This window comes from Carcharhinus amblyrhynchos, chromosome 1 (assembly GCF_965287045.1).
Source record: "Carcharhinus amblyrhynchos chromosome 1, sCarAmb.v2.hapA, whole genome shotgun sequence".
NCBI lineage: Eukaryota > Metazoa > Chordata > Chondrichthyes > Carcharhiniformes > Carcharhinidae > Carcharhinus > Carcharhinus amblyrhynchos.
This window is the reverse complement of record NC_137324.1, coordinates 73,832,208-73,859,089: the sequence shown is the minus strand read 5'-3', so window position 1 is coordinate 73,859,089 and position 26,882 is coordinate 73,832,208. Positions and strand designations below refer to the sequence as shown.

General features: G+C 40.6%; 1 protein-coding gene across 6 annotated transcripts in view; it reads left to right on the top strand.

The window, feature by feature from the left end:
• The window catches only part of LOC145341960 (calcium uptake protein 3, mitochondrial-like), a 177,398-nt gene that overhangs the window by 66,300 nt on the left and 84,216 nt on the right, over window positions 1-26,882 (top strand). For all 6 annotated transcript variants that reach the window (XM_080187109.1, XM_080187083.1, XM_080187100.1 and 3 more), the window contains exons 3-5: window positions 6,658-6,689; window positions 8,047-8,125; window positions 26,376-26,423. In XM_080187109.1, the coding sequence (XP_080043235.1) occupies window positions 6,658-6,689; window positions 8,047-8,125; window positions 26,376-26,423 (159 nt within the window). The remainder of the gene's footprint in view (window positions 1-6,657; window positions 6,690-8,046; window positions 8,126-26,375; window positions 26,424-26,882) is intronic.

The following is a 26,882-nucleotide window of genomic DNA, read 5'->3' as shown; positions in this document are numbered from 1 at the left end:
CCTCTACCTGTGAAGCTGATTTGAGAGTCCTATGAGCCCAGACCCCAAGATCCTTCTGATCTTCCACACTGCTTAGAGTCTTACCCTTAGTATTATATTCCTTCATCCCATTGGACTTGCCAAAATGTACCACTACACATTTATCCTTGGCAGACAGGATTAAAGAGAACCCCCAAGACATTTTATGCTTATATAAGGAGGAAGAGGGTAGCGAAGGAAAGGGTAGGTCCACTCAAGGATAGTGGAGGGAATTTATATGTGGAACCAGATGAGGTTGGTAAGGTCCTTAATGAATACTTTGCATCTGTTTTCACAAAGGAGAAGGATGGTGAGAGTAGAAAGGAGCGTGTTGACATTCTAGGATATGTACAGATAAAAAGGGAGGCAGTTTTGAAAAACATTAAGGTGGACAAGTTCCCAGGACCAGACAGGGTCTATCCCAGAATACTGAGAGAGGCGAGGGAAGAAATTGTTGAGGCCTCAGCCAAAATCTTTGTATCCTGTTTAGTCACGAGCAAGGTACCAGAGAATTGGAGACTAGCTAACGTTGTTTCTCTGTTTAAAAGGGGCAAAGGAGACAATCCAGGAAATTACAGCCTTACATCAGTTGTGAAGAAATTATTGGAGAAGATTCTTAGGGACACTACTCACATCTGGAAGAGAATAGACTTATTAGCAATAGGCAGCATGGTTTTGTGATGAGGAGGTCATATCTGTCAAACTTGATTGAGTTCTTTAATGAAGTGACAAGAAAAATTGACCAGGGCAGTGGATGTTGTACACACGTACTTTAATAAAACCTTCGATAAGGTTCCTCACAGCAGTCTGATACAGAAGGTGAAGTCATATGGGGTCCAAGGTGGGCTGGTAAGATGGATACAAAACTGGCTTAGGCATAGAAAGCAGAGAGTAGCTGTGGAAGGGTACTTTTTTAACTAGAGGTCTGTCAAACAGTGTTACACAAGGATCAGTGCTGGGGCCTTTATTGTTTGTAATATATATAAATGATTTGGAGGAAAATGTAGGTAGTCTGATTAGTAAAATTGCAGATGATATAAAAATTGGAGGAGTAGTGGATAGTGAGGATTGTCAGAGGATACAGCAGGATATAAATCAGCTGGAGACCTGGGCCGGAAGATGGCAGATGGCATTTAACCCGGATAACTGTGAGGTGATGCAATTTAGAAGGTATACTGCAGAAGGAAAGTATACAGTAAATGGGAGAGCCTTTAGAAATATAAGTATACAGAGGGATCTAGGTGTTCAGATCCGCAGTTCCCTGAAAGTGGCAAATCAGGTGGATGAGGCAGGCCTTCATCAGTTGGGACATTGAGTATAGGAATTGGAAAATCATGTTGCAGCCGTATCAGACTTTGTGTAGGCCATATCTGGAGTATTGTGTACAATTCTGATTGCCACACTATTGGAAGTTGATGCATCGGAAAGGGTGCAGAAGAGATTTACCAGGATGTTGCCTGGTTTGGAGGATATGGACTATGAAGAAAGGTTGAACAAACTTGAATTCGCACGCCAGAGGATGAGGGGGGATCTGATAGAGGTTTACGAGATTATAACAGGCTCGTTTAGAGTGGATAGTCAGAGTCGTTTCCCAGGATCAAACAGTCAGCTACTCAGGGGCATAGGTTGAAAGTGAGAAGGAGAAAGTTTGAGCACATAAGAAATAGGAGCAGGAGTAGGCTATCTAGCCCCTCGAGCTTGCTCCGTCATTCAATTAGATCATGGCTGATCTGATAGTGGTTCAGTTCCACTTACCCGCCTTCTCCCCATACCCTTAATTCCCTTATTGGTCAAAAATCTATCTACCTGTGACTTAAACACATTTAACAAGGTAGCCTCTACTGCTTCAATGGGCAGAGAATTCCAAAGATTCACTACCCTCTGGGAGAAGAAGTTCCTCCTCAACTCTGTTCTAAACTGACTCCCCCTTATTTTGAGGCTGTGTCCCCTAGTTCTTGTTTCCATTCTAAGTGGAAATAACCTTGCTGCTTCTACCCTGTCTAGCCCCTTCATTATCTTTTATGTCTCTATAAGATCTCCCCTGAACCTTCTAAACTCCAGTGAATACAGGCCCAGTCTACTCCATCTCTCCTTATAAGTTAACCCCCTCATCTCCAGAATCAACCTGGCGAACCTTCTCTGCACCCCCTCCAAAGCTAATATATCTCTCCTTAAATAAGGGGACCAAAATTATACACAGTACTCTAGGTGTGCCCTCACCAGTACCTTGTACAACTGCAGCAAGACCTCCCTGCTTTTATATTCCATCCCCCTCGAGATAAAGGCCAACATTCGATTTGCCTTCTTGATCACCTGCTGCACCTGCAAATTGAGTTTTTGTGATTCATGCACAAGGACCCCCAGGTCACTCTGCACAGTAGCATGTTGTAATTTTTAACTGTTAAAGTAATAGTCCATTTTACTATTATTCCTCCCAAGGAGGATAACCTCACACTTACCAACATTATACTCCATCTGCCAGATCCTTGTCCACTCACTTAGTCTATCCAAATCTCTCTGCAGACTTTGTGTCCTCCACGCAATTTGCTTTCCCACTCATCTTTGTGTCATCTGCAAGTTTTGTTACCCTACAGTCGGTCCCCTCCTCCGGATCATCTATGTATATGGTAAACAGTTGAGGCCCCAGCACTGATCCCTGTGGCACGCCACTAGTCACCAACCGCCAACGGGAAAAGCATCCATTTATTCCGACACTCTGCTTTCTGTTAGATAGCCAATTCTCAATCCACGCTAACACTTTACCCCCAACTTTATCTTATGCAGCAACCTTTTGTGAGGCACCTTATCGAATGCCTTCTCGAAATCTAAATATGCCACATGCACTGGTTCCCCTCTGTCAACCGCACTCGTTATATCTTCATAAAATTCCAGTGAACTCGTCAAACATGACTTTCTCTTCATGAATCCATGCTGTGTCTGCTTGATTGAACCATTCTTTTCCAGGTGTCCTGCAATTTCTTCCTTAATGATAGATTGCAGCATTTTCTAACTACAGATGTTAAGCTGACCGGCCTGTAGTCACCCGCCTTATGTCTACCTCCTTTTTTTAAACAGTGGCATTACATTAGCTGGCACCTCCCCAGAGTCCAGTGAATTTTGATAAATTACAACTAATGCGTCTGCTATTACTTCTGCTGTTTCTTTTAGTACCCTGGGATGCATTCCACCTGGACCTGGGGACTTGTCTACCTTTAGTCCCATTAGCATACCTAGCGCTACCTCTTTAGTAATAGTGATCGTTTTAAGGTCCTCACCGTCAATTATTCGTATGCTATTTGTGTCCTCCACTGTGAAGACCGACACAAAAAAACTTGTTTAAGGCCTCAGCCATTTCATCGTTTCCCATTATTAAATCTCCCTTCTCATCTTCTAAGGGACCAAAATTTACTTTAGCCACTCTTTTCTGTTTTATATATTTGTAAAAAGTTTACAATCAGTTTTTATATTTTGTGCTAGTTTACTTTCATAATATATCTTTCCTTTCTTTATTGCTTTCTTAGTAGTTCTTTGTTGTGTTTTAAAGCTTTCCCAATCTTCTAGTTCCCCACTAATTTTGACCACGCTGTATGCATTGGTTTTAAATTTGATAGTCTCCTTTATTTCCTTAGTTATCCATGGCTGGTTATCCCTTTTCTTACATTCCTTCTTTTCCACTGGAATATATTTTTGCTGAGTACTGAGAAAAATCTCCTTAAAAATCCTCCACTATCTCTCAACTGTCCCACCAACTAGTCCATCTCCTTTGTGAACACCAATGCAAAAATTTTGTTAAGGACCTCACTTCCTCCTGTTCCATGCATAAATTACCTACCCCCTTTGTCCTTTCGTGGACCTGCCCTTTCCCTAGCTACTCACTTGCTCTTCATATACTTGTAAGATACCGTGGGATTTTGCATAGTCGGCATTGAGCATGCTGACTATGTGCCAGACCTCAATTCATGCTAAGGGTATGGAAAATCTGTGTTAAAAATGACTACCCGCGGTTCTTTTCCTTCCCTCTTTCTACATTTATCTAGCAAAAGGAAGGTGGAGACTCTGTTATCAAAGGCCATCTCAGAAATTTAGACACAAAGACAGGATTCAGCAGCACACATCAAAATATTTCTGAATTTTGAGGACCTTTTGTTTTATTTGGAAGACATCACTGCAACAGTCATAACTGCTGATAGAACTTTGCAAAACATATTTTAAAAAAATTACTTAGAACATGTAAAAAGCCATTTTTCTCACTATATTCACATCAATGTTTTCACCATACGCTTTTTAATCTAGTATTGCTTTCTTCTTTAACTTCCTGTTGAGAAATAGGAAGAGCAGGTGATAAATGTTAGTGAGGATCACTTTGGGACCAGTGACCGTAATTCCATGAGTTTTAAGATAGCAATGGAGAACAATAGGTCTGGCCCAGAAGTTACAATTCTAAATTGGGGCAAGGCCAATTTTGATGATATCAGACAGGATTAATTGGGGGAGTCTGTTGGCAGACAAAGGGAAGTCTGGTAAGTGGGAGGCTTTCAAAAATGTATTAGCCAGGGTTCAGGATAAGCACATTATTTTGGAGTGAAGAGCAAAACTCCAAAAGTTTAGAGTTTGGTGACTCCAAACTTTTGGAGAAAGTTTGGAGTCACCAAACAGAAATAGGGAACCCTGGATGATTCGGGATGTTGAGACCCTAGTCAAGAAGAAGAAAGAGGCACATGACATGCATTGGCAGCTGGGACCAAGTAGATTACTCCTACATTGTCAATACATTTCGAGCAGTGTTAAGAGAGAAATCAGGAGGGCAAAAAGGGACATAAGATTGCTTTGGCAGATAAGGCAAGGGAGAATCCAAACAGATTCTACATACATCAAGGTAGATAAATCCTCAGGACCTGATGAAGTGTACCCCAGGATGTTGTGGGAGGCTATGGAGGAAATTGTGGGTCCCTTAGCAGAAATAATTGAATCATCGACCGCCACTGATGAGGTGCCTAAAGATTGGAGGATGGCAAATGTTGTGCCTTTGTTTAAGAAGGGCTGCAGAGAAAAGCCTGGGAAATACAGGCAGTGAGCCTCACGTCTGGGTAAGTTGTTAGAAGATGTTCTGAGAGACGGGATCTACAAACATTTAGAAGGCAAGTCTGATTAGGATCAGTCAGCATGGCTTTGTGAGTGGAAAGTCGTGTTTCACAAATTTGATTGAGTTTTTGAAGTGGTAACCAAGAAGATCGATGAGGGCAGTGCAGGTGATGTTGTCTACATGGACTTTAACAAAGCGTTTGACAAGGTAACATATATGTTAGGCTTTTGGATAAGGTTAAATCTCTCAGGATCCAGGGTGAGGTAGCCAAAAGCATGCAAAATTGGCTTGATGACAGAAGCCAGAGGGTGGTTGTAGATGGTTGTTTTTCAAACTGGAGGCCTGTTACTACCACAGTGGCTCAGGGATCAGTGCTGGGCCCACCGTTATTTGTCACTTATATTAATGATTTGCATGAGAATTTAGGAGGCATGGTTAGTAAGCTTGCAGATGACACCAAGATTGGTGGCATAGTGGACAGTGAAGAAGGTTATGGAGGATGGCAGTGGGATCTTAATCAATTCAGCCAGTGGGCTGATAAATGGCAAATGAAGTTTAATTTAGATAAATGCGAGGTGACGCATTTTGGTAGATCGAATCAGGGCAAAACTTACTCAGTTAATGGTAGGGCATTGGGGAGAGTTACAGAACAAAGAGATCTAAAGGTACACGTTCATAGCTCCTTGAAAGTGGAGTCACAGGTGGACAAAGTGGTGAAGAAGGCATTCAGTATGCTTGGTTTCATTGGTCAGAATACTGAATGCAGGAGTTGGAACATCTTGTTGAAGTTGTACAAGACATTGGTAAGGCCACACATGGAATACTGTGTACAGTTCTAATCACCCTATTATGGAAAGGATATTATTCAACTCAAAAGAGTGCAGAAAAGATTTACTAGGATGCTATCTGGACTTGATAGTTTGAGTTATAAGGAGAGGCTGGATAGACTGGGACTTTTTTCTCTGGCGTGTAGGAGGCTTATTTCTTCCCCAAATGTAGGGGAGTCTAAAACTAGAGGGCATAGATTTAAGGTGAGAGGGGAGAGATACAAAAGGGTCCAGAGTGGCAATTTTTTCACACAGAAGGTGGTGAGTGTCTGGTATGAGCTGCCAGTATTAGAGGCAAGTACAATTTTGTCTTTTAAGAAGCATTTAGACAGTTACATGGGCCAAACGCGGGCAATTGGGACTAGCTTAGTAGTTTAAAAAAAAAATAAGGGGCGGCATGGACAAGTTGGGCCGAAAGATCTGTTTCCATGCTGTAAATGATGCTATTAACATTTTTCATGCAATAATCAAGTTCCTTCTAAAAGCACATAAAGTCTTTGCTTCAACAACAAGCATCTTAAATTTGTACTCGTTACTATCTCACTAACTAGTGAAAACAACATATCACTATCTTATTAGCCGTTATAGGGAAAAGGATAGAAAAAATTGATAAAGGTCTTCAGTGATTTCAATTCAGATATTAATGAGCATTGTTGATTGAATTTTACATGTACACACCAACTTGGTTTCCACTAATAATAGTGAAACAAATTAACTTTTTTTTTGCAGGTTTTAAGCCTCGGAAATCACTCTCCAGACAGGTAAGTGTTCCTCAAACAGTGGACATTTGGTTGGGGATGGAAATTAGTTGCTCATTTATACACGTGATTTTCTATCCTGTAATGGAGAGAAAATCTGAATGGAGTGCATTGCAGGAATGTGCTCCACTATGACCAAATTTCCATCCCTTACCTGCCAAAATTGAAATTTGCCTCTGAGGTATCTCAAGTGTTTGTTCAGTGTATCTTCATACACATATGTTGTGTTGTCCTTTGTTCTTTGTTCTTTGTATATGGTTTTCTCTGTTGGGGAATAATGGGAAAGTGATGGAAAGATTTCTCAGCTGTTATTAGCCCATTACTGCATTATGAACACTTCTTCGATGGCTGAGTCCTGGCATTGGACTTGAACCCAGTGGTCCAGAGGTGAATTGCAACTCAAATCATATTTAAATTTTCAAAAGAAAGGGAAGGACAAAGTATATCCAAAACTTTAAAATATGCTATTTAGAAGCAGCAATTTTACCACTGGGTGCACTAAAATATTTTGCAAGGTTTGTACACCTCTGTCTCCCACAAGAGCATACTAGATGGTCATTTGTGGAATACCTCCCCTCCATTGGCAAGTATGACCCAACCTGCTGGTTGCTTGGCATTTCAGTTCACCATTGCCTGACTTTGCTCCCCAGGTCCATCAACGCACTCGCTCTACAGGCCCCCCTGTTCCCTCGCTCTGCAGTCCTGCCCTGCAGAATTACAACAGGTCCAGAATGTATCTTGAAAACTTCCCTTCCCACTGTTTTCTGCATATCCAATCCCAGGCTAGTTTCTTTTTGTTGGACTAACAGCGTTACAGCATTTTTCAAATGAGAGTTGGTTTAATGTCTAACAGCTGTGAATGGCCAAATCCAGAGGGTTTGAATTTAGCAATGCGGTTGTGTTGGGAAAGCCTGCATTAATGTTTTGAGCCCTGATGCAACAATTTGGGAATGGTATGAAGAATGTCTAACTCAGCGCAGATGCAGAGCAGTCCCATCTTCTCCATGGATGTTTGTGGTGATCCTTTGTATATAATAGTTAACTGTGCTTGAAATTTTACTGTACCACTTGTCTGTAAATTGATGCCTGTGTTTGGAGTTTCCTATTATATTTTTATCTGGAAGTTTGTACATCCCTTGGAAAAAGGGATATGCTGCTTTTGATATACCTGAGTTTATACTTGTTCTCATTGTGTAAATAATTTTAAACTAAAGGGCTATTTTTCAGATGTAGGATTAGGACCTTTATGACATAATTTTAGAAGTGATGTAGACCTATAGATTAAAATCTGCCTTAAAAAAAATTCTTGATGTAATTTTTCCTCACTTAAAAGACTTTATTTTTACACATGGTTTTACAGGAATTGGAAAACATGCTTGCAGAAACTCCTCCTGTATGGAAAGGCTCTTCAAGACTCTTTCGAACTTTGTGTGATAGAGGTGAGTGAAACTGACACTGCTTTACATCAATTGTTGTGAACCCATGACATATGTGGAAAATACTGGTGTTATGGTTCAATGGCAACTCAACATATTTACACATGATAATATTGCTCCACATGAAAATGCAATTATATGAAACTTTTGGTTTGATTGGTTTATTCCCTTGATACATGTAGCATATTTCATGTAGCTTTGTTTGAAAGAGAACATTTATGATCAGTGAGGAAATCTAGTAACTCGATATTTTACCATTTCTTTGGCAACAAAGGTCAAAATGCATTGATTTTGGACTGCGTAGATTTTGTACTGAAAAGGCAACTTAATTTTCATTGGTATTTTAGTAATAGTTCCATAAAAATAGTATGTATTTAAGTTGAATTGTTATAATAACATCAACAGCAAGTGCAACAATAAGTGACAAAAGGCGATTTTTAAAAAATCTTGCACACGACGAGGTACTTTTCTCTTGCGGTTGAAAGTTTAATGTAATTTGAAACTTGTCTGAAACAGTATATTTTTTAAAGTTTAAGAGGGAGAAGAAAATCAATGCCATGTTTAAAGACTGCATTCCATCGAGTAAACATTTGAACATTGCACGCATTCCATTATTTTTGTCATTCTGCAAAATCATGATAGACTGGCACTGCAACTTGTGTTGCATATTGTCCAACAAACTGAAAAAACAAATTCCATTTATCTAGAACCATAAATATGAAAGTCCCAAGATAAGGAGCCAAATGGTGATAAAGCTCGAAAGATTAAGAAAAATAATGAAAAGGTGGTTTTTAAAAGAAGAGCTGAAGAGGAAGAGAGCTGACAGAAAGGCCCAGTGATTGCAGGGTGTAGTGAAGGGATAAGAGAAAAGATGTAAAAGAAGCTAGTATTGTAGAAATCGAGAATTCAGAGGAATGAAGGTGTAATGGAGAATAGGGAGTTGGGAGAGGGGCAGCCATGGAGGGATTAACGATAAGACATTTAAGGGATAGATAGTGAATATGGGTCATTGAAGATTGGCATGATGGATGGACAGAATTTAGTTTGGGAAAAAATACATGTAGTGGATTTCTGGATAAGTTGGAGTTTAAGTAACTTATACAGCAGCAATGAGCATGTTAGAATGGTTTTTCAGGGGATGATAAAAGCAGGGGTTTCGCTGGTCACGGGACTAAGCTCAGCAGAGTGGAAGAGAGTAGTCTTGAAGAGATACAGCATTTCAAGACTATAATAAATAGAAACTAAGAGATTTTCACTTGCTAATTAATTTTACAGCCTATAATTTAAAAGGAGGTGTGGCCATTGGCATTAAATTATTATGTATATTTACTTCTGTAAGCATTACTTTGAGTAGTTTTTAAATTAAACAAAAAACATTGTTCTAGATGGGACAGTGTAGACATTTATTGAAAATTAAGAAAGGATAAAAATGCTTTAAAACAATACTTATAAATTAATTAAAATGTTTTACGTTGTATTGTATTGTATTGCAAAAATGCACAGAGCCTTCCTGTAGTTTGGGGCTAGTAATTAAAGGGTCTAAAATGCAGTTTCTACTAAAATGTGGTATGAAAGTTTGATATGCAGCAGTAAGTTTTAAGAGGATCACACATTTTTCATTTTTGTGTACTTCAGTTGTGCTTCAACTTTCCATTACTATATGCTTTTAATTTCTATTAACAATGCTAATACTTACTCTTCAAAAGGAAGTTGATGCCATTTAATGTTTTTCAACGTTTAATACATTTGGTGGTATTCACATTTTGCATGCAGGTAGTTTTATCTAAACATTAAACTCAAAAATTGAATGTTTCTGGAAGAGAGTGGAGTCTATTGTAATTTCAAAAGTATAACCCATGAAAAAATGTTGAAATCACTGTGATTTTTCATGCCCTTTGTTGGTAGGAGTTTGTGCGATTTTTAAAAACCTTACATTTCCAGAATGTTGCTCATTGTTGATGGATAAAGCTGCCATTAGAGCTTTGAGGAGTTAATTCCTACACTCTGAATACCTGTGATGTAGGTACTTTTCCACACTCAGACCAAATACCGATGTTGGAACTGAAACTGAGCACCAGAACTAGGTTGAAACCTGTTAATCCCGGTGTTGAGTTTCAAACCAAAGCAAAGTCACTCACAAAGGCATTATGCTAGCCGTCAAACAAAGCTCATCTTTAGAAGGGCTTGTGAAGGCCCTCGAGAATGTCTAAGTCTATTTGAGGTCCCTGGCTAGCAAGACAATTTTATGTTCTTACTACAGATCATTGTGAATAGAATTAACTGTTAGAGTAGCATTGAGTTACAGTGTATGCAAGAAAGCTTTTTGTGAGGTGTTGCTGTGGAATTTTCTGTTAACAACATCTATTTGAACTTTTGCCTTGTCAGTGTCAATTATTTGAACCAGAATTTGAAGGCATTCACAAAGAAACACAGCGACACTCTGTAATTCAGTGGGTATTAAGTATTTCTGTAATATAAACATTGCTTATTCCTGGAGAGAACTTTAACAGAAGGTGGTATTGTCACAAACTTGACTGGAGGGGAGAATTTTGGATTTAAATCCTGCAGGTTCTTGTGTAATCCTGCTAGACCACTGCAAGACTGTATTTCCTATAGAAACATCCATTATCTGATCTATTTCAAGAAACAATATTGTGAGTTCCTTTTTAAGATCAGTTCTTATTTAGTAACGGGAAATGCTGAAGTGGAAGCTGACTGTCTTGCCTCCCAAGATGTGCGGAGATAAAATAATGAAAATAAAATGATAGTAGATGCTACTTTTATACGACTATGTCAGCAGTACTAATTTATTTACAAGTCTGTCTGTTGACAACATTTCCTGTTCCTAGCAAACTCATTATGTTAATAACACTCCAATGAGAATGGTGAAGTTCTTCATCTTACATTGCACAGGAACTCATAGGTTCCCCCAACATTATTTTTCTGCTTTTCAAATTGTCATATGTTCTTTCTCTTAAATTGCTAATATAAAATCAAAGTAAATACAAGAACAAAGTGAGAAAATTTAAAATGAATATTCCTCCACTAACCTTCGCTATTCTCTCCTCTTTTCCCTTCCTCTTTCTCCTCCCTTTTATTCACCTCGCTCCTCCCCAACTTGAATACAGTTATCTCTCTGTCCTCTAGAATCCTCCTTTATGTAAATCATTTCATTGATCTTGAATGCCTGTGTGTAACCCCATAGGATATTAACCAGCAATATATTAATAACTTCATATTTTTTATGAAAACTACATTTTTTATTCTTTCACAAGTCATGGGGATTGCTGGCTAAGCCAACTTTCTTTGCCCGTTCCTAATTCCCTTGAGCAGGTAACAGTAGCCATCTTCTTGAACCACTACAGTCCATCTGGTTTAGATACACCATGATGCTATTATGGAGGGAGTTCCAAGATTTTGTTCGAGACATTGTGGGAATGGTAATACATTTCCAAGTCAGAATGGTGTGTGGCTTGGAGGGGAGCTTGTAGATGATGGTGCTCCTATATATCTGCTGTTCTTGTCTTTGAGGTGGCAAAGTTTAAAGATGTTGTCAGAGGAGCCTTGAGGAGTTCCAGCAACATATTTTGTAAGTGGTACACACTATTACCGTAAGCAATGGTGGTGGAGGGAGGAAAGTTTTGAGGCTGTGAATGGGCAGAAGGTCCCCTATTTACATATATGAAGGCATTCATGTTATATATTTGGGGCTGTTGCTCTGATGTCACTTCTAGCATCGAGTCACATGTAGCTTGTGATATCATTGGATGCTTTGAAGACTTTTGCCTAGTCAACAGCTTATTAATAAACATGCTTTGTTGTTTTCACCCAACGTCGTGCGCTATTATTTTATGTCCTTTTATTCAATAAGTGGGCAACAGTGCCACAATGGTTAGCACTGCTGTCTCACAGCACCAAGGACCCGGGTTCAGTTCTGGTCTCGGGTCACTGTCTGTGTGGGTTTCCTCTGGGTGCTCCGGTTTCCTCCCAGTCTCCAAAGATATGCGAGTTAGGTTGATTGGCCATGCTAAATTGCCTTTAGTGTCGGGGGACTAGCTAGAGTAAATACATGGGGTTACAGAACTAGGGTCTGGGTCGGATTGTGGTCTGTGCAGATTCGATGGGCCACATGGCCTCCTTCTGCACTGTATGCATGTACATATGTATAAGTGCAGTGCATAGCAGGATAAAAAGAATACTGGCAATGAGGAGCAGATGAAATTCTTTCTGAGTAAAAGAAGGAAAGTAAAATTGGAGCTGCACTTACCAACTGGAAACTTCAATACTTTTGATGCTAGGACAGATCAAAGATTGCACCTGACATTGGACCGGTAAGGGTTGTTGGGCAGAAAAGAGAAAGGTTCATCCTGAAAATTAAAACCAGCACCCCGAGGAGTCTAGGATGCAGAACTCAAGGGCATAATTATATGAGACGTGAAGGTAGAGCGAAACAGTGACAAACATTTTGTGCATTGCATTATATCTAAGAAAAGCTGCTACAGTTGTCTTATATTACGATCAGCAAAATAAGCTAGACTATTGAAGTTAAGGAAAGTTGCGGAAGAAATGTTGCTGAGCAGATCTCTGTATTTCTATAAAATGGTGGGAGCATTTGGCGCCATTGGACAATTTGAGGAAGAATTCAAGGATTGTAAGTTTTATAGAGAGAGATTCCAGCATTATATCCTGGCAAACAAGATTCCTAAGGATATAATAGTCCCTGCATTTCTCAGTACCATTGGGAATGAAGCTTTGAATCAGCCCGAGAAACCCGGTAGCAAAACTTATCAGGAGTTAACTAAGATATTAGAGGACCATTGTTGACCCAAACCATTAATTACTGTGGGGAATTTTAAGTTTCATAAAAAGAATCAGCTAGGAGGAGAAAATATGGCACAATTTGTTGTGACTGTAAAGCGCCTCACGAATTATTGTGAATCTCTGAATTAAAAGATCAGAGACCATCTCGTTTGTGGACTGAGGATTGAGGCTACACAAAGATGATTGCCTACAGAATGGGATTTGGATCTGAAAATAGCCTCGGACATAGCCATTTTGATGGAGCTTGCTGATAAGGAGGCTTCTCAGCTTGCAGTAGATACGGGGATCCATAAAATGGCTGCCACCCAGAGAAAGTCTGTGCAGCCATGGGTATGACATCAGTTTAAAAAACAGGCCATTCTCAAGTGTGCTGGAGTAAAGATGGCCAATGCAAGAATTGTGGCAAAGGTTGGTCACATAGCGCAAGCTTGCTGGCAAAAACCAGCTTCCTCAGAAAGGATTGTCCATTGAAAGAGATAAAACACACCAAAAAGGGAGAATAAAATAAATTTTACAAGAAAGATTTATAATGTGGAAGAAAAGAATAATGAAAACAATGGTGAATCCCATTAATACTAAAGGATATGGGGGAGGAATTAAGTATCATCAGTATCACTAGAGTAGTAGTATTAGATGAACTAATGGGACTAAAGACAGCCAAGTCTCCTGGCCCTGATAGCTTACTTCCTTGGATCCTAAAAAAAAGCTACAGAGATGGTGTATGCATTGGTTGCAATTTTCCACAGATCCTTGGAGGATAGGAAAACTGCCTGTGTGACATCCCTTTGAAAAAAGGGAGACATCTGGGATAATAGAATTCAATCAACAGTCACAAATCTTAGAACAGAGAAGGTAATTAAGACATTTATTTCAGCAAGGAGAGCAAGCTTTATAGCATGCAGCTATACTACGAGCAAAAAGTAGGTTTCTGTGGCTGTATGGGCTCAAATTGGCCCTATCTCCTGTACAGTACCAATTTAAAATGAACTAGTATGGAGACAACATGCGGATCAATTGTTAGCTACACAACCAATGTACAGTACTGTGTATGCCAGAGTTTTCTCTGGATGAATCACTACGCATATTATCAGAAGTAGTAACTGTAACTTTGGATCAATCAGCAGAAATTGAGTTTGCTGAAGAATACCTTGCTGCTGCTATCCTTCCTTCTGCAAAAGAGACTGTTGCACCTTCCAGTGTAGAAGGAGATTACTTCTAACGTCAACATCAACCAAATCCCTGAAGTGCGCAGGCAATCAGTGCGGAATAGACGCTCACCTGATTGTCTTTCCTAAATATTGTGTTTTTATTGCGTAATGATGTATTCCCTGGTGTGGTTGTGTGCGTGGTTGTGTGTTAAATTATTTGTTGTTATGGGACCTTAGAAGTGAAGAGGGAGGGATGGTATATATTTGGGACTCTTGTGTTGTTACACTATCAGTCTACTCTAGTCACATGTATAGTTGGTGATGTCATCGGCTACTTTGTGGGCTTTTGTCTAGTCTAGATCAAGCCTCTGTAGAGTCAATGGCTTATCAATAAACCTGTACGCTGCTTTCGCCTAATCCCACGTGCTTTATATTCTTTGATTCAACAAGTATGCTTTATAACAATTAACACCTTTTGTGTTTGCAGTATGATCGATCCATTTCTAGGTTTAGGTCTACCCGTGCACAATGCCATAGAGAACTATCTAGTTTATTTAAAAATTAGACACTGTGGTTTGAAGGAAACAAAAGGTAGCAATATTAATATCAATTGGTTTTAACTATTTAATTTACAGAAAGGAGAACTTAAAAATGAAAAAGGGCCATTCAGGAAATATTTCTTCATGAAAGTTCATGGAACTTTTAAACCCTGCCTAAAAATCTGTGGAAACTGGGGCCAATTTAAAATTTCCAAGCAGATTGATTGATGGATTTTTGATAGGCAATGGTATGAAGAGTTAAGGAACTAAAGGGCGTTGGTGTCAAAAACTCTCAACATATAAGAAGTATTTATTCTCTTGCACCGCCACAAACGCTAAATCTGTGAGTCAAGTGCTGGAAAATGGGATTAGTGTGATCAGATCTTTGTTGACTGTTGTGAATATATGATGGGACCAATGACCTCCTCCTGAGCTGCAGATGTCTATAAAGTAAAGAAATAGAGTTGAGGTACAGATAAGGCATGATATAACTGAATAATAGACCAGTTGAAAGGAATGATGAATGGAAAGTCACTTATCATTTTTAAAGTATTTGAGGTTAATAAGTGTCAATATGGTACAGTGTAGTATCTCAAAACTGGCAACCTCTGAACCGAATCCATGCCTGTTGGTCAGTTTGGTTTCAACCACGTAGGAAGGATTGGACCACGTGAATGCGGGAAAAGACGGGCGTGAAGCTGATAACTAGTTAGCACGCTACCAAACCAATGCAACACTGAGCCAAAGAAGCTACTAAGTTTTTTTTTGCATTTGATAATTAAGATTTACACAGGACAGTTTAAAAAATATGTCCACTTTTCAGTCATCACCAGTGTTCAGGTAGTTGAGACTTTCACTTTCACGAAACAGACACCAGTAATAAAGTTTTAAGGATGAAGATCTCAACTGAAATGGAATAATTTTAATCCTGTGTGAGAATGGTGAGCGAGTACATTTTGATTGTTGTACACCATCCCTTTTTTGAATAAGAAAATATGGTAATACATTTATTTCTAGTTTACACAACCATCTTCAAATTTCATTTCTTACAAAAAATGCACCCCAGTGGAATTTGTTGATAGCCTGTTTATGTTTAAATGTCACACTTTTATAACCATTTTAAATGTTAGAATCATGTCCTATCTTACATTGCTATGAAAAAATGTACATTTCTGTATATTTTCAAAATTAAGAGCCAAACTCAAAATTGCATTTGTGAAGTTGGGATAATCATACAATCATTATTCTGATGTTGCTGGTCACATACTATGCACGGAAATTGGGAAAACAGATACAGAAACAGAGAAAATAGGAGCATGAGGAGGCCATTAGGCACTTTGAGCCTGTGCTGTCATTCATTCTGATCTTGGCTGATCATCCAATTCAACAGCTTGATCCTGCCCTCTCCCATATCCTTTGATCCCCTTTGCCTCAAGTGCCATATCTAACAGCTTCTTGAAAACGTACAATGTTTTGGCCTCAACTACTTTCTGTGGTAGCGAATTCTACAGGCTGACCACTCTGAGTGAAGAAATTTCTCCTCTTTGTCCTGTCTACCCTGTATCCTCAGACTGCGACCCCTAGTTTTGGACACTCCCACCATTGGAAACATTCTTCTTGCATCTACCTGTATCTAGTCCTGTTAGAGTTTTATAGGTTTCTATTAAATCCCTCCCTCATTCTTCTGACTTCCACCAAATACAATCCTAACCGACTCAACCTCTCCTCATACGTTAGTCCTGCTATACCAGAAATCAGTCTGGTAAACCTTCCCTGAAGTCCCTTTAAGAACATAAGAACGTAAGATGTAGGAGCAGGAGTATGCCATCTAGCCCTTTGAGCCTGCCCCGCCATTCAATAAGATCATGGCTGATCTGAAGTGGCTCAGTTCCACTTTCCCGCTTTCTCCCCATAACCCTTAATTCCCTTGCCTACCAAAAACCTATCTACCCGTGACTTAAATATATTTAGCGAGGTAGCCTCCACCACTTCAACGGGCAGAGAATTCCAGAGATTCACCACCGTTTGAGTGAAGAAGTTCCTCCTCAACTCTGTTCTAAACTGCCCCCCCACTTATCTTGAGGCTGTGCCCTCTAGTCCTGCTGTCCTTTCTGAGCAGGAAGAATATCTCTACCTCTACCCTATCCATCCCCTTCATTCTCTTCTACGTCTCTGTAAGATCCCCCCTCATCCTTCTAAACTCCAGCGAGTACAGACGCAGTCTATTTAGTCTCTCTTCATAGTCCAACCCCCTCATCTCTGGTATCAGCCTAGTGAACCTCCTCTGTACTCCCTCCAAGGCCAAAATATCCTTGCACAAGTGCGGCGACCAAAACTGCACACAGTACTCCAGCTGCAGCCTCACCAGTGCCCTGTACAGTTGCAGCAAGACCTCCCTGCTTTTATATTCTATACCCCTCGCTATAAAGGCCAGCATTCCATTCACCTTCTTGATCACCTGCTGCACCTGCAGACTGGGTTTTTGCAACTCATGCACAAGGACCCCTAGGTCCCTCTACACCGTAGCATGCTGCAGCTTTTTGCCCTTTAAATAGTAATCCCTCCTACTATTATTCCTGCCAAAGTAGATAGCCTCACACTTGCTTTAGAGCAAGACCATCTTCCTCAGATAAAGGGACCAAAATTGAACATAATGTTCTAAGTGTGGCCTCACCATAGTCCTGTATAATTACAGCAAGACGTACCTGCTCCTGCATTCAAAACCTCTTGTTATGAAGGATTTACCATTTGACTTTTTTACTGCCTGCTGCACTGTATGCTTACCTTCAGTGACTGATGTACAAGGACACTCAGGTCTTGTTGTAAATTCCCCTCTCCCAATTTATGACCATTCAGATAGTAATCTGCCTTCCTGTTTTGGTACTAAAGTGAATAACCTCACATATATCCAAATTATACTGGATCTGCCATTCACTTGTGCACTCACTCAACTTGTCCAAGTCACTCTGAAGAATCTCTGCATCCTCCTCACAGTTCACACTCCCACCCAATTTTGCATGATCTTCAAATTTAGAGATGTTACATTTAGTTCCCTCATCTAAATCATTAATATATATTGAATAGCTGGGGTTCCTGCATTGACCCCAACAGCACTCCGCTACTGCCTGCCATTTGGAAGAAGACTTATTTATTCCTACTCTTTGTCTCCTGTCTGCCAATCAGTTTTATATCTATCCCAATACACTACCCGCAACTCCATGTGCTTTAATTTTACACGGTGATCCCTTGCGTGGGACTTAGTCGTTAGCCTTCTGAAAGTCCAAATAGACTACATCCACTTGTTTCCCATCATCGTCTCTACTAGTTTCATCTTCAAAGAATCCCGGTAGATTTGTCAAGCATGATTTCCCTTTCATTGAACCATGCTGACTCTGTTTTCCAAGTGTATTGGTCTTTGATAATGGATTCTAGAGTTTCCCTACTCCGATGTCAGGCTTCCTGGTCTAAATTCCCTGTTTTCTCTCTACCTCCCTTTTCAAATAGTGTGGTTACATTAACTATCCTCCAATCTTAGAATCTGTTCCAGAATCAGTAGAATCTTGGAAGATGATCACCAATGCATCCACTATATCTTAAGTACTCTGAGATGTAGACCTATAGAAACTTTTACAGTCATTTTTTATGTTCCTCGCAAGCCTACTGTCACATTCTACTTTCCCTTCTTGATCAATCCCTTGGTCCTCCTTTGAATTCTAAACTACTCCCAATCCTCAGGTCCATTGTTTTGGCCAATTTTTATGCCTTTCCCTTGGGTCTAATACTGCCTCTAATTTCCATTGTAAATCAATATAAGATTTGATGGCAAATCATTGATCTAAGTTTATTGAATTGATCAAATTCTCATTGAATCAGTTCATCAGTCTCTCCTATATGGGACACCTGTCTATTGTCAGAGAGTCAGCGTAGATTCGATGGGTTGAATAACTTCTTCTCTTCTGCAGGGATTCTATGATTCCAAGATTCTAGGTTATGGAAGTAGCTAAGCAATAATAATGCTGTAATGATAGCACTTATATTGAAACTGCTAGAACATTTTTTTTCAATTTGCAGATATAAGCAGGTTATTTTCCTTCAATCATTAAATGTCAGGGAATTTACGTAATTTGATAACTTGACAGTTTCACTGATCTTATCTGTGGTTCAAGATCATTTATGCCAAACTCAAAAAGTCGTAACTTTCTCGCTGCAGAAGTAAGTACTCACTGCAGCAACAATGGGATCTGTTTGAACTCAGCAGTGAGGTGAAATAGCCCTGCTGAATTTGGGTTCCTGTTACATGCAAGTCATGACCAGCCCCTGCTCCCCACCTGGCAAAAATAGGATCTATTGGAAATTGTGATGAGACCCCCAGATCCAGGTTCGTGGCACCATTTTGGATAAGCCATGGAGTTTCCATAACTCTGCAAAAATCTCCATAGATTCTGCACTGATTTTCAGTAAGGAAGAAACAGTGAAAAGAGGACAAAAGAGTAATACTGCAAATGCTGCAAATAAGAAATAAAAACTGAAAATACTGGAAATATTAGCAGGTCTGGCAGCTTCCATGGAGAGAGAAACCTTGTTAACATTTCACATTGTGACTATAATCAGAACTGATTAAAGGTCACAGCCCCCATGTTAATTCTGTTTCTCTCCAAATAGATGCTGTCAAACTTATTGAGTGTTTCCAGCATTTTCTATTTCTGTAATGCAGAGAGAAAACCGGTTCCCTAAGAACGAACAATGTTATTTGGGGAATACATTTTTTAAAACTTTAACCTTCAACTCATTATGAGTCTTTAACATAAGAACATGGATTCATGAAGGGAAAGTCGTGTTTGATGAATTTACTGGATTTTAATGAAGATGTAACGAGTGCAGTTGACAGAGGGGAACCAATGGATGTGGTGTTTATAGATTTCCAGAAGGCGTTCGATAAGGTGCCTCACAAAAGGTTGCTGAAGAAGATTAAGGTACACAGAGCTGGGGGTAAAGTGTTAGCGTGGATTGAGGGTTGGCTATCTAACAGGAAGTAGAGAGTTGGAATAAACGGGTGCTTTTCTGGTTGACAGTTGGTGACTAGTGGCGTGCCGCAGGGATTGATGCTGGGGCCTCAACTGTTTACCATATACATAGACGATCTGGAGGAGGGGACTGACTGTAGGGTAACAAATTTTGCTAATGACACAAAGATGAGTGGGAAAGTGAATTGCGTGGAGGATGCAGAAAGTCTGCAGAGAGATTTGGATAGGCTGAGTGAGTGGGCGAGGATCTGGCAGATGGAGTATAATGTTGGCAAATGTGAGGTTAACCACTTTGGAAGGAATAATAGTAAAATGAACTATTATTTAAATGGTGAAAAATTACAACATGCTACTGTGCAGAGGGACCTGGGGGTCCTTATGCATGAATCGCAAAAACTCAGTCTGCAGGTGCAGCAGGTGATCAAGAAGGCAAATGGAATGTTGGCCTTTATCTGGAGGGGGATGGAATATAAAAGCAGGGAGGTCTTGCTACAGTTGTACAAGGTACTGGTGAGGCTGCAACTAGAATACTATGTGCAATTTTGGTCCCCTTATTTGCGAAGAATGGTAGGAAGGACTATTACTTACGTGGCGAAAAACTGCAGCAGGCGACGGTGCAGAGGGACCTCGGGGTCCTTGTGCATGAGTCGCAAAAACCCAGCTTGCAGGTGCAGCAGGTGGTCAGGAAGGCGAATGGGATGCTGGCCTTCATAGCGAGGGGGATTGAATATAAAAGTAGGGAGGTCTTGCTGCAGCTGTATAGGGCATTGGTGAGGCCGCAGCTGGAGTACTGTGTGCAGTTTTGGGCGCCGCACCTGCGCAAGGATATTTTGGCCCTGGAGGGAGTGCAGAGGAGGTTTACTAGGCTGATACCGGAGTTGAGGGGATTGAGCTATGAGGAGAGGCTGAATAAACTAGGCTTGTACTCGTTAGAGTTTAGAAGAATGAGGGGAGATCTCATTGAGACGTATAAGATGATGAATGGGATGGATAGGATAGAGGTGGAGAGACTCTTCCCGCTCAAAAAAGACAGTAGGACTAGGGGGCACAGCCTCAAGATAAAGGGGAGGCGGTTTAGAACGGAGTTGAGGAGGAACTTCTTCACTCAAAGGGTGGTGAATCTCTGGAATTCTCTGCCCGTTGAAGTGGTGGAGGCTGCCTCGCTAAATATTTTCAAGAAGCGGGTTGATGGGTTTTTGATAAGAGAAGGGATTAAGGGTTATGGGGAGAGGGCGGGAAAGTGGAACTGAGCCACGACAGATCAGCCATGATCTTATTGAATGGCGGGGCAGGCTCGAAGGGCTAGATGGCCTACTCCTGCTCCTATTTCTTATGTTCTTATGTTCTTATGAAAGGATATACTGGCTTTGGAGGGAGTGCAGAGAAGGTTCACCAGGTTGATACCGGAGATGAGGGGGTTAGCTTATGAGGAGAGATTGAGTAGATTAGGCTTGTACTCCTGGGATTTAGAAGGCTGAGGGGTGATCTTATCGAGACATATAAGATAATGAAGGGGCTAGGTAGGATAGAGTCATAGAGATTCTTTCCACTTAGAAAGGAAACAAGAGCTAGAGGACACAGCCTCAAAGTAAGGGGGAGTCAGTTTAGAACAGAGTTGAGGAGGAACTTCTTCTCTGAGGGTAGTGAATCTCTGGAATTCTCTGCTCATTGAAGCGATAGAGGCTACCTTGTTGAATATGCTTAAGTCATAAGAACATAAGAAATAGGAGCAGGAGTAGGCCATCTAGCCCTTCGAGCCTGCCCCACCATTCAACAAGATCATGGCTGATCTGAAGTGGATCAGTTCCACTTTCCCGCTTTCTCCTGATAACCCTTAATTCCCTTGTCTATCAAAAACCTATCTACCCGTGACTTAAATATATTTAGCGAGGTAGCCTCCACCACTTCAACGGGCAGAGAATTCCAGAGATTCACCACCCTTTAAGTGAAGAAGTTCCTCCTCAACTCCGATCTAAACTGCCCCCCGACCCCCCCTTATCTTGAGGCTGTGCTCTCAAGTCCTGCTATCCTTTCTAAGCGGGAAGGATCTCTCTACCTCTATCCTATCCATCCCTTTCATTATCTTATACATCTCTATAAGATCCCCCCTCATCCTTCTAAACTCCAACGAGTACAGGCCCAGCCTATTTAGTCTCTCTTCATAGTCTAACCTCCTTATCTCCGGTATCAGCCTAGTGAATCTCCTCTACACTCCCTCCGAGGCCAATATATCCTTCCACAAGTGCAGCGACCAAAACTGCACACAGTACTCCAGCTGCGGCCTCACCAGTACCCTGTACAGTTGCAGCAAGACCTCCCTACTTTTATATTCTATCCCCCTCGCTATAAAGGCCAGCATCCCGTTCGCCTTCTTGATCACCTGCTGCACCTGCAGACTGGGTTTTTGCGACTCATGCACAAGGACCCCCAGGTCCCTCTGCACCGTAGCATGCTGCAGCTTTTCGCCCTTTAAATAGTAATCCCTCCTACTATTATTTCTGCCAAAGTGGATAACCTCACACTTGCTAACATTATACTCCATCTGCCAGGTCCCAGCCCATTTGCTTAGCCTATCCAGATCCCTCTGCAGACTTTCAACACCCTCCACACAATTTGCTTTTCCACAGTCACAGGTAGATAGATTTCTGATCAATAAGGGAATTAAGGGTTATGGAGAGCAGGCGGGTAAATGGAACTGAACCACTTTCAGATCAGTCATGATCTTAATGAATGGCGGGACAGGCTCGAGGGGCTAGATGGCCTGCTCCTGCTCCTATTTCTTTTGTTATGTTCGTATAACAAAGAGCATGAGTAGGCAATTCAGCTCCTCAAGCCTGCTTTGACATTTAATACGATCGTGGCTGATCTCATCTTGGCTTCATCTGCACTTTCCTGCCTGCTTCTCATAACTCTTCATCCTGCTACTAATTAAAAATCTATATATCTCCTCAAATTTGTTTTGTGTTTCCGAGTCCACTGTACTCTGGGGTAGAGAATTCAATAGATATGCGGCCCTTTAAGTGAAGTAATTCTTCCTCATTTCTGTTTTAAATTTTCTATCCTTTTGCCTCAAATGATGGCCTTTTGTTCTAGAATGTCAAAAAGAGGAAACATTTCTTCTCATGTCTACTTTGCCAATCCAATTTAGCATCTTATATACCTCAACTGGAACTCCCCTCACTCTACAGTATCCCTTCATAAAACTCAGAGGGTGGTGGGTGAGTGGAATCGGCTGCCGTCGTTGGTGGTGGAGGCGAACTCGTTAGGGACTTTTAAGAGACTTCTGGATGAGTACATGGGATTTAATGGGATTGAGGGTTATAGGTAGGCCTAGTAGGTAGGGATATGATCAACGCAACTTGTGGGCCTGTTTGTGCTGTAGTTTTTTATGTTCTAAGTGATTCCAAAGATGAAGGAATCTAGAGAAACTTCTCTGAACCACTTCTAATGCATTTATGTCCTCCCTCAAGTACAGGGACCAAACCTGTGCTCAGTGCTCAGTACTCAGTACTGGTCTTACCAGTGCCCTATATAGTTGCAACAGCACTTTCCTACTTGTGTATTCTATTCCATTGGCAATAAAATTCCATTTGCCTTCCTTATTACCTTCTGCACCTCACACTTATCGACATTAGATTCCATCTGCTAAGTTTTGGCCTACTCAACTAACCTATCCATATCCATGTGTAAATTCTTCTTTCCTCATTGCAACTTGTTTTCCCATGTCTTTTAGCATCATCTGCTAATTTGGCTATACTACATCCACTTGCATCCACTGGAATTTAATGTTGGCAAGCACAAGGTGGTCCACTTTGGTAGGAATAATGGTAGGAAGGACTATTACTTACGTGGCGAAAAACTGCAGCAGGCAACGGTGCAGAGGGACCTCGGGGTCCTTGTGCATGAGTCGCAAAAACCCAGCCTGCAGGTGCAGCAGGTGGTCAGGAAGGCGAATGGGATGCTGGCCTTCATAGCGAGGGGGATTGAATATAAAAGTAGGGAGGTCTTGCTGCAGCTGTATAGGGCACTGGTGAGGCCGCAGCTGGAGTACTGTGTGCAGTTTTGGTCACCGCACTTACGTAAGGATATTTTGGCCTCGGAGGGAGTGCAGAGGAGGTTTACTAGACTGATGCCAGAGTTGAGGGGGTTGAGCTATGAGGAGAGGCTGAATAAACTGGGCTTGTACTCGTTAGAGTTTAGAAGAATGAGGGGAGATCTCATTGAGACATATAAGATGATGAATGGGATGGATAGGATAGAGGTGGAGAGACTCTTCCCGCTCAGAAAGGACAGTAGGACTAGGGGGCACAGCCTCAAGATAAAGGGGGGGTGCAGTTTAGAACGGAGTTGAGGAGGAACTTCTTCACTCAAAGGGTGGTGAATCTCTGGAATTCTCTGCCCGTTGAAGTAGTGGAGGCTGCCTCGCTAAATATTTTTAAGACGCGGGTTGATGGGTTTTTGATAAGCGAGGGGATTAAGGGTTATGAGGAGAGGGCAGGAAAGTGGAACTGAGCCACGACAGATCAGCCATGATCTTATTGAATGGCGGGGCAGGCTCGAAGGGCTAGATGGCCTACTCCTGCTCCTATTTCTTATGTTCATCCAAGTAGTTGACATAGATTGTAAATAGTTGGGGCCAAGGACCCTAATAGGCACACTAATTACAGCATGTCAACCAGAAAAAGACCGTTTATTCCCACTCTTTGTTTTCTGCTGATTAACGAATCTTGTTTCCAAGCTAATAATACTGTTAACCCCTTTGGATCTTACCTTGTGTATTAACCATTTGTGTGGAACCTTATTAAATGCTTTCTGGAATTCCAGTTACTCCGATTATCCGTTATCCCTACTGTGCAGAAGGAGACCATTCAGCCCTTCGAATCTGCAATCCCACCCAGCCTCTATCTCTGTAGCCCCATGTATTTACCCTGCTAATCCCCCTGACAATAAAGGGCAATTTAACATGGCCAATCAATCTGACCCACACATCTTTGGATTGTGGGAGGAAACCGGAGCACCCAGAGGAAACCCATGCAGACACAGGGAGAATGTGCAAACTCCATACAAACGGTGACCCAAGGCCAGAATTGAACCTGAGTGCCTGGCACTGTGAGGCAGCAGTACTAACCACTGTGCCACCGTGCCACATCAAAGAACTCTAGCAAATTAGTCAAACATGATTTACCCTTCATAAAACCATGCTGACTCTGATGAATTGTGTTTTGACTTTCCAACTATCCTGTTACTAGTTCCTTAATAATGGATTCCAACAGTTTCTCGGTGACAGATGTTAAACTAACTGGTTTATAGTTTCCTGCCTTCTGCCTTTCTCCCGATTTGAATAGGGGCATTACATTAGCCTTTTTGAAATCCACTGGAACCTTTCCAGAATTCAGGGAATTTTAGAATATTATATCCAATACTGCCACTTCCTTGAAGACCCTCTCTCCATGTTAGCTCCCTCCATTAGACTAGCAAAGTTCTCATCCAACTTTGCAAGAACTCATTGGGTTGAATGCCTCTGCAGTGCCTCTATGGTCATGGACCGCCTGTCCCAGTTATCCTCTTGATTTAACCTATCCTCTTGATTTAAAACACGATTGCTATCCTGGAGAGTCAGTGGCCAGTGATCTTTCACCACAACATCTGGTTTACTAATGCCCTTTCGGGAACCAAATCTGCTGTTTTTACCTGGTCTGGCCGACTTGTGAATCCAGATCCACAACAATGTGGTTGACTCTCAAATGTCTTCTGAAATGGAGGGCAGTTAAGGACGTATCATGGCGCTCACGTTCCCGTAAAATTAAGAAAAGAATCAATTCCAAAAGTGGAGGTGCAGGAACTTTGGAATTGTTGGGGCATTTCTATAATTTTGCCTAATAGGTTGATTCTGGTATTAAATGTATTCTACAAGAGTAAAAGTTTTCACTGTTTAACGAATTCAATCTATGTGCGTATTTTCTATTTAATTTTTCTCAAGTTGACCTTTCTCCATCTTCGTGGTCTTGCTGGAAGTTGCTGTTGTTTTTTTTTGTGACCATTTCAAAATCTTTCTCCCATAACACTCAGTGCAGTCAACCAGAACTATCCTAAGCATTGGTCACAATCTGCTACAACAAAGGGCAGAATGCTTTTGAGACGGGTAGATAGTTTACTTCATGTTTAGGTACTTGCTGCCTGACAGATGTTCTCCTCTTTGTTAGATGGTAATCTCTTTGTAAAACAAATGAAAACAAAATAAAAAAAGTATTCACATTAATTGAGTGATTACCTAACAGTGTTTTACATTCTCTTATCAAAATCCAATGAGTGTCTTATCTGGAGGTGAATGTCACAGGTATCTCACTCTATTTGCATTTGTAACCACTTAAAAGGTCAATTATATTTGTTCTCTATTTCTTTCTGCTTTAGAGAACACAAGCAACAAGTTGTAAGGCAGAAAACCATTTAACCTCAACAAATCACTTTATCATCATCAGTTTTCGTATAAACAAGAGACCATTCCAAAAGACTAAAAACCTTGATTTGGAACATTTTTACTTGCAGTGCAATATCGTCGGTATAATACTGAAACACATTGGTAGATGGTGTTCAGATCATTTATTCCAGAAGTGTTGTAATGAATAGTGATACTTGAAACATTCTCGTTCTTATGCTAACTAACCTACAGTTGATATTTTTATTTCAAAATAATCAAAAATGCCACTTTCTCCCCTTTTAGGTCTGATTGCCTACACAGAATATTTGTTTCTTTTGTGCATACTAACAAGTGAGTCTAAAACTGGCATGTTTAATAATCTTAACTAAGATATTATGAATATTCTAGAGTTCTACATGTTACCATTTTGCTAATAAGTAAAAGTTAACAATGCAGTAGCAATTTTCACAACGGTGTTTCTAATTTTCGTTGTGTTAACAATAAGTTATGAACAGAAATACAAAAATGAACCATTAGGAAATTACATTTTTATCTGCATCACTATTAATTCAGTAATGATCTTATTTTTATGCATTAAAATTTTCTGTCAAACATTAGATGAGTTTCAAACTGTTGTAGTAACAGAAAACGCTTAAAGTTCATAGCAGATTTGTCAAGTCTGAAAAGACAAAAAATGGTTAAAGTTTCAAATGGAGACTTTTGTCAAAACTGAAAAAAGGAGGTAATAGGAATCATAAAACAAAGTGAATAGAAAAATAGATGCAAATCAGGAGTCACCAGTCCAACTTT